The sequence below is a fragment of the Pseudopipra pipra genome, chromosome 9 (genome assembly GCF_036250125.1).
Source record: "Pseudopipra pipra isolate bDixPip1 chromosome 9, bDixPip1.hap1, whole genome shotgun sequence".
Classification (NCBI taxonomy): domain Eukaryota; kingdom Metazoa; phylum Chordata; class Aves; order Passeriformes; family Pipridae; genus Pseudopipra; species Pseudopipra pipra.
In genome coordinates, this window is record NC_087557.1 from 26,229,456 (window position 1) to 26,239,712 (window position 10,257).

The 10,257-nt window shown below is 52.9% G+C and overlaps 3 protein-coding genes across 4 annotated transcripts in view; 1 reads left to right on the top strand and 2 right to left on the bottom strand.

Annotated features, from left to right (window-relative positions):
• Positions 1-10,257, top strand: part of POMGNT1 (protein O-linked mannose N-acetylglucosaminyltransferase 1 (beta 1,2-)) — a 166,927-nt gene that overhangs the window by 28,178 nt on the left and 128,492 nt on the right. The window lies entirely within an intron of this gene.
• NSUN4 (NOP2/Sun RNA methyltransferase 4) lies at positions 4,092-7,970 on the bottom strand. 2 transcript variants are annotated; one of them, XM_064665330.1, is made up of 7 exons: positions 7,828-7,970; positions 6,671-7,092; positions 6,364-6,527; positions 6,061-6,215; positions 5,517-5,682; positions 5,297-5,421; positions 4,263-4,520 (listed from the first exon to the last, which is right to left on the bottom strand). In XM_064665330.1, exons 1-7 carry the CDS (start codon positions 7,945-7,947, stop codon positions 4,401-4,403), a joined length of 1,272 nt encoding a protein of 423 aa, XP_064521400.1. In that variant the 5' UTR covers positions 7,948-7,970; the 3' UTR covers positions 4,263-4,400. The 2 variants fall into 2 exon arrangements, with proteins under 2 accessions (XP_064521401.1, XP_064521400.1); XM_064665331.1 differs by lacking the exon at positions 5,517-5,682 and having other exon boundaries at positions 4,092-4,520; positions 7,828-7,969.
• LOC135419169 (cytochrome b-c1 complex subunit 6, mitochondrial) lies at positions 8,905-10,222 on the bottom strand. The gene is made up of 4 exons (XM_064665336.1): positions 10,106-10,222; positions 9,992-10,012; positions 9,639-9,800; positions 8,905-9,157 (listed from the first exon to the last, which is right to left on the bottom strand). The coding sequence occupies exons 1-4, from the start codon at positions 10,127-10,129 to the stop codon at positions 9,125-9,127; spliced, it is 240 nt and encodes a 79-aa protein (XP_064521406.1). The 5' UTR covers positions 10,130-10,222; the 3' UTR covers positions 8,905-9,124.

Here is a 10,257-nt window from a genome sequence, read left to right on the forward strand (position 1 = left end):
GACTTGAAGGCCACATCATGATCCAGCAGCAGCTGAGGCAGCTCCTGCCAGAGAGGAAGGTGGATACTTCTGCTGCCCTCACGCTGCTTGGCGGGTCAGTGGCAGCTGTGGTGGTCTGGAAATGGCTGGGCAAAAAGATGATCCAGAAGAGAATGGAAGAAGCTTGGAAAACCCGGGATGAGGGTCTGAAGAAAATGGCAAAGGCTGTCCAGCAGTTCAGGGAGCAGGTAACCCATCCTTCTGCATGGTCTGAGTCCCACCAGGGTGTCTGCTGACGTTGTCCTTCAGCTCCTCCTTCCAGCTCATGCCCCCATAGCTTTTATAACAAGGAGATGTGCCAGCAGCCCCCAACAAGAGGAAAGTCTGCCTTGAGAGAAAGGGAGATCACTGCTCTCCTTGGGCTGGATGAGGTGAGGTGGGAGTCTACAGCCAGGGGGATGTGAATTACTGTGACCTGGTTCTGGTCCTGAACTGAAGGCCCTGCTGTGCTATTCAAGTGTATTGGGAATATCTCCCAATTACTGAAATGACAATATACTTCTTTCTTTTTTTCCAAAAGCCTATCTAGAGTGACTGGCCCTGTCAATGGGATCCTGGCAGGTACAAGAATTTTTAATTGCTTTTTCTCTGTATCCTGTGAAAAGCCCTATGTCCTCCTCTAGGAAAACCTGAGACAACCAAGACCTATCTGGAGTCCGTCTGAAACATCCCACCTCATTGCCTGCCCACCCCTTGCACAGCTTCTTTAAGGGTCCAGTTGTCTTTACAGTACTGGTTTCCAGTAACATAGCTTCCTTTGAGGGCACAATTCCTAATTATTAGGGGGGAAAAAATAGGCTAATCAGTAGTTATCCTGTCTGCCTCCTCAGTGGGCATGTAGCTTATCAGATTGAGAGAACACAGAGAAGAGTGGAGGAGGAAGGCAAACAGCTGAAGGAGCAAACAGCTGAAGATTTTTAGAGGAAGATGAGACAGGATCAGAAACTGCTGCAGCAAATAACTGAGGGCATTTCCTTTCCCTCTGCTGCAGACCAACTTCAGAAGGTTTTTTCACCTCTGTCCTTTGTAGCAGTGATTGAATCTACTGGTGTAGAGAGGCTGTGCTCTCTCTGAAGGGCAAGATGAAGAAGGCTGGAGAGAAAGGCAAGGGTAGACATTTGGGAAGGGGAATGTATGGAAACTGTAAGCAGCAAACCAGAAAATGAGTTACTCCCTAACACCTGGAGCTTTTGCTCCCTTCTACAGTGGGTGTCAGCATGGGGGCAGATCTACCCCCAGCTAGGTGGGTGTCACAAGTGAGTGGTTTAGGTCACTTAAAGAATTACTGTCAAAGGCATTGGAAAAGGGGGCAATACCTTCTCCTCTAAGTGTCCATAGTTGGAGTGGACTGGATTTACAATAGGCTCTGACCTGCTCTCTGCAGGGGTTGTCCTTCTATCCTGGACATGGCTTCAGCCTTTAGGCACACAGCTCCCTAGTGCTGCACTGCCCTTAGTGATATCCTGGCAGGACTGAGGGATTTGGATAGATAAGGTCATACAGGAAGCCTGTGGAAGAGAACAAGTACTAAATCCAGAGTACTCATCAAAGAAACCTTCTCTCCAGCACTTCCAGACATTTGCTGCTAATTGCTTGGCCAGATGCCAAAGGAAACTTTAGATTGTGAAAGCTGTATTGTTTTAAGTAACTGCTAAAATCACCAGGGCTTATCAACCCAGAGGCCTATTTAAGCAATTCCTCCTCCTCTTAAAGCTTAAAGATGTTGCTATGATTTCCACTTGCAGGTCAGTAAAGGGGATGTGGAATCATAACCATCAAATTCAGATATGTTTTGAAGACTTTCCTCTCTGGCATCTTGCTACAAGTTGAGGCTTTATGGCAAGTGCCAGGTTGGAAAGTCATCAGTTTGGAATGGGGTTGTGCAGGAGAGGAGGTGCTGGGGAGGAGACAGGACAGAGGAAAAGGCACAAAAGAGAGACAGGAATGGGTAGATGGCTTTTGGGTCAGCTCAGACGGGACTTTATCGGTTGCCCACACAGCTCACGCACAAACATCCATGTTCAACAGTCTCAGCACAACAAAGGCTGTCCTGGGAGAGGGAATGGCTAAAGAGGGACCTTTCCAATTCCTGGCCACATGCTGTAGAGGCAAACATGCATTCCTCTGCCTCTTCCCTCGAGCACTGCTGACTGCTGCTGCCTCCTCACAGTTGTGCCAGAGCCTGGTGCACACCCTGAAAAAGCTGAGATGCCCCAGGCATGGGCATGGGCTTCATGTCATCTCCCTTCTCCTCCCCAAGGTGTACTGCTCAGAGTTCATCACCCAGTGGAAGGAACTCCATCTGGACGTTGTGCTGTGCCCTGTCCTGAGGCCTGCCTTCACCACGGGATACCCCGGGAAACTCCTCAGTGAGTCTGGGACCTTCCCGGGAGGGACCACAGTGGTTGAGACTGGAAAGAAACAACCGGTACCAGGGAGCTTCACCACCCACCTAAGCATTTTATGGGAATTAGAAAGGAAAAGTAACGACCATAAAGCTATCTGAGCAGGTGGAGACAGACACACAGTTCTCAGGGGCCTCAGTGAACATGGAATGTGTAAGTTTGAAACAAGACAGGAGGCTGTGACTGGCTGGATTCTCTCTTCTGCTGCTCTCAGCTGCCATCTCCTCCACGATGCTGTACAACATCTTGAACTTCCCTGCTGGGGTTGTACCTGTCAGCACAGTGACAGAAGCAGATGAGGAAGAGCTGGAGCTTTACCAAGGATGCTGTGATGACCCCTAGGACAGGAAGCTGAAACAGGTACGGAAAGTGGTGGAGCACACTGATGACTGACATTCAAGTAACAGTTTCACTCGAAGAGCAGGGCTCAAACCACAACCTCCCCACTCTCTGGGACGAGCCACGTGCCTACACCAGGTGTCCAGAAGTTGCTGGAAGTCTGAGCCCCTGAGGTAACCCCTCACTGCTTGTGTGCCCACTGCAGGCTGTGTCAGGAGCCGTGGGAATGCCCGTGGCTGTGCAGTGCGTGGCCTTGCTGTGGCAGGAGGAGCTTTGCCTGCAGTTCATGAAGGAGGTGGAGACCCTCAGCCGTGAGAAGAGAGGGGCATAGCCCCCATGGTCCCCTCAGGGCCAAAGGGACAGCACTGCACGACTGCCATTGGCAGTGCAGAGACTACAAAGAGGAGGGAAGGAGGAAGGAAACACCATTTCCTGACCTCTCTCCTTGCCAATAAGCACGGATCCTGTAAGGAACCAGGATGCCATGCAGAGAGCAGGACTGGCTTAAGTTGGGTTCAGATGATGCACTGCACCTTCCTGCAAGGATGGACATGGGTGAGTTTTCACCCCTTCACCCCCATTTCCATCGATGCTGCCCCTTGCAGAAGCAGGGTGGTGCTGAGAGAAAAGGGTTACAAAATCTCAATAATACTTTCTTGTTGGCACTGGAGTAACTTCATATGGGCTGCCCTGTGAGGGATACAGCCATGCCCACCCTATGCATCACTGTATTTTCCTCACAGAAATAAAAATGTAGCTATTAAGCAACTCTTATCATGAACTCCAGTAATCATTCACTGATGGCTATGGTTCTATTAGTTACTATTCAGAATCATACAAACACCTGCCCCCCAAACATTAAATGGCATCTTGCATAGGAGCATTCACACTTTCCCACAGCCTTCCTGTCTGTGAGGGATAGCAGCAGTCACTGGCCTTTCCACAGCACCAAATCTCCAGCATCACGAACATATTTTCAGCCTCACAGGAGGGGCATTCTTAGGAACCTCTGGTTTCAGGACCTCAGGCTGCTCTTTCTGAAGGCAAGAGATAAGCAGAGACAGATGCAACTCATTTATGCAGATGGTGAGATCTGGGACAAAGACTGAGATCCCCAGATGGTGTTTGTTAACCCAAACCTGCTCATGTAGGATCAAAGCAGTCAGACAGGAGGGAGAAAGCAGCACCCACACGGGGCCATTTATCCTGCCCCACACAGATGGATAAATCGCTCCCTCTGATAAGACCTCTCTTTCCTAGATTAAACACCTCAGTCTCAAACAGATAAAATATTCAGGAGACTTCACAGCAGGTCCTTCTCATTTATTTTCTATGCCTGCAAGTAAAAAAGCAGACTTCCTTTGGGACACTTTAAAAAGAAAAATAAATATAAAGCAGTTGTACTTTCCCTGGAAATTTGGGGTATTTCCTTGACAGCAAACAGACATAGTCTGTTGCCCCTTCTACATCCGACGTAATTTGCAGAAATACATAGGTCCAAAGTTGGCTGTGAGGTGAGGCAGAACAAGCTCCCCCAGCCGGCAGTCTGAGAAGAAGGAAAACGTGTCCTGGAAGAGCGTCCGAAAGTGGCTCAAGTCCTCAGTGTGGACACTGATGTTAAACTGGGTTTCTGCAATTTCTACCGCTCTCTCGACCACACACTCGTTCTGCAGCGGGGAGAGGGAGCACGTGGAGTACACCACCTCTCCTCCTGGCTTGGCAGCGAGGATCCCAGCCCTGCAGGCAAGATGAACACACGCATCATCACAGGAAGAAGAGGAGCGTGGGGCACAGGCATTACCACCCACCAAAACTGGGGAGCCAACAGGTGACTCATAGGAAGTGACAGCCAAATCTTGAACTCCACAGACTCAGCAGTTTGTGTCACTGCAACGTGAGGACTGTTTTAGGCCAGGGCAGTGAGTCAAATGGATGCTTAGACTGATAATGAATTTAACATGGGAGAGATGCTACTGGAGAGCAGCTGGAAGGTATAACCCTGCAGTCATGTCCAAGGGAATGGGATAAGAGCATGTACAGAGGAAGAGACTCTTGCAGTTCAAGCACTGCCATGGGACTCTCTAATCTGTTTCCTTATTGTCACAGCACGGTGAGTCCATCCAGCCTTCCCAGCAAAATGGGGTGATGAAGCAGCCCATGTGCTGGGAGATGTGAGCACTCAGGGATCCTCCAGGGCTGATCAGTGGGATCTGGGAGACCATCATCCAAAAGGACAACACAATACCTATCATGTTCCTTAGACCCTTCTCCCTAGCTCCTACAGCTACGGCTGGGGACAGGCAGGACCTGTGATCTGACCAAGAATATTTGCACCTTCTTACACTTATATTAAGCTTTGATGCATTCCAACTATTGCTCTTCCAGTAAACTACACATGGTTTCTGCATTTCCCAGTTGGGGACAGACAAAGTAAAAAGAGGTTTCAGTGCTGGCCACGGAGAGCTACGACAGTAACACAAACAGCACGAGGACACAGCATCGAGCTCACTCACATCAGCAGCTGCAGCTGCAGCATGGGCAGCATCTGACGCTCCTTGGTTCGCCTCTTGTGGAAGATGTTGTTCTCCTCCTCCATGGCAGAGTGCCTGTCTGTCGTGCAGGGCACATCCACCAGCACCTGCAGCAGCAGAGGTCCCTGTCAGTCCCATGCCCAGGTCGAGCTCAGTGAGTCCCCTTGTGCAGCTTCCCCGTGCCCACCTCCTCCACCCTCACCACACACAAGCAGCTCCCGGTGGCTGAGCACGGGCGTGCACCACACTGAACTGTAATCATCTGGCTGCTCTGGCATTTTGGGAATGTGCAAACAGACCCAGAGATGGTGGAAAACATCCCGCACTCGCACATGTCCTCGTTTAATGTTCCTCCTCTGGGTGTCTGCCTGGAAGACGTCACAGAAGCACACACAGCCAGTGCTCCTACAGGAACGCCTCCCAGAGCATCAAACCCAGCCCCTGAGGCTGGACATGGCTGAGAAAACAGAATTATCTAATCTTCACACTTAACCCCTTCCAGGTGATGGACAAGAATAGGACTTCTACATGGTATTACACAGGCAAATAAATGTGTAACTCTGGATGCACATACCCACTGGATCCTGAAGGAAGGGATAGCAGGAGGAAATATTACTCCCTATGTGTCTTAGTCCTCTCTCTTTCTCTGCATTTAAGATGGTGGAAAACTACACAGTTATACTGTAGGATAAGCTGCTGCCTTCCTCAAAAAGAGGGTTTATCTTCACTGGTTCCCAATAACCTACCTTATGGAAAGTGCCACCATCCACATCCTGCCAGTCCCTTCCGTCGTGGGATGTGACACTCACAGTTTCCCTGATTTCTCTGGGAACATACTTATGAAGGATCTGGTGCAGCCTCTTTGTCCGGGAAATGGAGACATCGTTGGCTGCCAGATGCCCTGCAGGGACACAACAGGAACACTGGAAATTGCAAAAACACACCTGATTCCCAACTCTTATACTCAGAAATGATTAACAGTCAGACATTAATGAGCACAGCACGCTCTTCCAGCCCTGTTTAAGGATGGGGAACAAGGGAACACCCACCTCCACTTACACAAAGCCCAGTCTGCAGCAGAGCCAGAGTCTTGCCACCCGGAGCTGCACAAAGGTCAAGGACAAGGTCATCCTGCTGCACATCGAGTGCGAGGACGGGCAGGAGAGATGCTGCATCCATGAGATAATAACCAAGGAGCCCCAAAATGTCTGGCCTGGAAAGCAGCAGTTTGTATAACACAAGCAAATGTGCAAGTGGAAAAGAAAAGAGCAGTTGGAAGTGAGGACTGGGATGTAGGGAAGCAGCAGCCCCCAAGGCTGGCAACGAGAGTGGGTGGTCTGTCCAGGGATGTCTCACCGTGCAGGGCAAAAGCGTGTGATGTCACCCCTGGGGAAGGTGTAACACTTGATTTTGGGGCTGATGGAGGCACGAAACGGTGGCGATGTCTCCGCCTGTGTCATTGTCTCTGCCTGTATCACAGTCCTGCCCTGAACACAGCCCTCCTGGGAGCCTCTCACTGCCTCCCTCGCAGCCGCACCCCGCTGTGATTGCTGTGCCTTTTGGAGGGCTTCGGAAACGAAATCGGTGGCATTCAGCAGCTCCAGCTCTTGGGTGACGTGGTCGACAGCAGAGAAGTTGTTGAGGAGGGCGCCGTACTTCTGCTCACAGAGCAGGCCGGCACGGACAGAGGGCCACAGCTCCCCCAGGTGCAGGCTGTAGCTCGTGTCGAAGTGGTGCAGGGCCAGCCGTGTGGATGGGATGCGGGGGGCCGTGGTAGCCTTGGGGGGAAAAAATACCAGAGACATTAAAAGACAAAACACCTTGGCATCCCAGTACCTCCACCCAGCCTCCACGTTTCTCCGGGAGAATCCAGCACTGGATTCTGTGCTGCCAGAAGTCCACAGGGCCTTTCCACTGCCCCTGAAAGTGGCAGGGACAGGTGAACCCCTACATCCACAGGCTGGTGGTGCCCTGGAGAGGGTTCAGGAGCACGTATGTGACAGGACTCGAGGAAAAAGCATGAAGCTGATTCGGGAGAGTTTTAGGTTAGATATCAGGAGAAGGTTTTTCACCCAGAGGGTGACTGAGCACTGGCACAGGCTCCCCAGGGAAGTGGCCAAGGCTGTCTGAGTTCAAGAAGCGTTTGGACAATGTGCTCAGGAACATGGTGTGATTCTTGGGGAGTCCTGCGCCGGGCCGGGAGTTGGACTGGACGATTCTGATGGGTCCCTTCCAACTCGGCATATTCCATGATTCCATGAATGGCCGAACGATTCCACGATTCCACGGATGGCCGAAAGGGGCTGGGCGCACGGGGTGGGCCCGCGGGGAGAGAACGGCCGCGCACTGAGCAGCGGAACGAGGGTGCAGCGAGAGGGGCGAAGTGGGGAGGTCAGAGGGGGGAATGGGGTGCAGAAGGGTGAGCGGGGAGAGACGCGGGTGCGAAGCAGCGCGGTAGGGGTGCGGGTGCGCCGGCAGCCCCGTCGGGAAGGGACCCCCCCGGCCCCGCTCACCCACTTCTCCTTGTGCCGGTGCCGGCGCTGCCCCGCTCCCAGCACCGCTCCCGCTCCCAGTCCCGGTCCCGGTCCCCGCCGCAGCAGCGCGGCCGCCGCCCCCCCGAGCAGCGCCGCCATCGCTCCCCGACAGCGCCTTCCGGGGCGGGACCCGGGAAGTGATCCCGGCAAGGAGGGATGGGGCTCTGGGAATCCGGGTCTGGTGGCTGCGGGCTGTACCTAAATGACCTTTAGAGTGCCTTCCAACCCAACCGTTCTGTGATTACTCACCTGGTTTGGGGCTGGGAAGGATCCAGCAACAAACGGGCTTTGCGGCAGGAGAAACGCGCGCGCGGCTGGACCTCGCACAACAAAAACTCCTGAAAGTAACGTTACCCTGACCCTAATAACAATCTGTTTCAGTCCTCTAGGGATTAAGATTGAAATCCACCAGCAAAAAGACTGTGGACCACTATGTTCTTTACCATGGGTAAAGAACAGCCAAGTTAAAAAGGTGGCAGGCTTAATTCCACTTCGAAGAACAGCTGAGAATTTTTCTGCCCTGTGACATGTCCTAGTTTTCCTGCTACTGAACATTCTGCTCACAAAAGGAAGAGGAAGAGCACAGACAGGACAGTCTTAGGTGACCAAGAAGGGACTGGTGACTCACAGAGAAAGGCTTTATGTCCCCCAGGTGACCCGGTCAGGGTTTGAGAAGGTGAACCAACACCATATGCCTCCACAGCCACGTTGTTGGTTTCCTGGGCAAGGAGGTAAAGCTGGCTGCAGCCAGGAGGCTCTTCCAGCCACTGGCAGCAACAGGAGACAGTGAGGGACAAGTGACAGCTTTCCCCCAAGGGTGGGGAAGGAAATTTTCTCTCCTAGAAAAGGGTCTTGAAAATAATCTTTGTGGCTCCAACAGATAAATTCTTCCCCGTGGGACTTGGCTGCAGCTGCTGCATATCATGGCTGAAAAAAAAGGACACTCCCACAAGTGAGGATGACTCTCTCTGCTAAATTGGGCTCTGACACCCACTCATTTCACCTGAACCCAGTGCAAATCAGAAGCACAAGAACCTGGAAATAAACAGAAAGCACTTCCATGGGAACTCTGAACATTTTAATATGGAAAATTACAGAACATCAACGTGTTTTTTTTGCACATCTTCACATCTTCCAGGAGCACAGAGGCAGTGACACGCTGCCAGGAAGCCGTTTTGTTGATGCTCAGCATGGAGGATGGACGGCAGGAAGCAGAACTGTGATCCAGGAACCGCTGACACCGGCTGTGGAAGCAGGTGGACATTCATACCCACCTTCACTTCAGTTTACTAAAAAGTTTGTGAGCAACCTGGAAAAGAGAGAGAGAGAGACCTCAGTAATTCGTGGTTTAGGGATGGAAACCAGCAGAGTGTTACCACCTGCCTCTTGTTTTTCTGGACCACCAATGCACATGGCCCTGCAGCTTCCCCCCAGTTCCTCTTGTGGTTCTGCAACAAGTCACTCAAGAAAACTAACGAGACATCTTACAAAGCTTCAGCTCAGGTTAAAAAGGCTAAACTTTAAAATGCCAAATACAAGACTGAAATAGCCAAGTGCCATCTGCAGGCCACAAACCATGGGTGTGACTTATTTAACTGTTTAATAACCTACTGAATCCCAGCTGGATCTGATGTAACAGGAAGGAACCAAGAATTTAATAAGAAAACACAGTTTTGCAGAGCTCCCTCTGACTGAACAGCTACCACATGTCACACTCGACCTGCCAGCACTGCCAGCAGCGTGGCTGAAGGCAGCTCTGCCCCCAGCCCCAGCAGGGACGCCGCACTCACACAGTGGTCCCTGGCGTGCAGGAAGTCGAAGAGCTCCTCCGTGCACTGCTCCTCCGTCTCGGACCGGGAGGACACCCTCGCGTCACACAGCTCCAGCCGCTCCCGCGCCTTCACGCATTTCTCCGTCTGCTCGCAGTGCTCCCGCACCGTGGTTAAGGGATCCTGCGGACACGGGGCCGCGCTGAGCACCCGGACACCCCCACACGCCGCTTCCCCACGAGCCCCACGGCTTCAGGAGGGAGCCACGTCGCGGCCCGGGCTCAACCCCCCTCCCCACCGGGTCCTGGGCCGCCAGCACAGCCCGGCCCGAGGCCCCCGAGCCTGGCAGTCACCGACGCGGCTCCCCGTCTTACCACCAACTCTTCCTCTTCCTCCTGGGGAAAGAAAAGAGAGCACAGCGTTACGGCCGCCCAAACGCCCCGTGTGCGCCGTCCCCCGGGCGGATGGGAGGAGGATCCCCCGCTCACCTCGGGCTCCCCGCCGCGTCCCATCGCGCTCCCGCCGCACAGAAGGACTCCGCAGGGTCACCCGCCGGAACTGCCCCTGCCCGCGCCGGCAGCGGAAGCGCCGCCTCGCCAGGCCGACGCTTCCCCCCGCGGCGCGGCCCTTCCCAGCATGG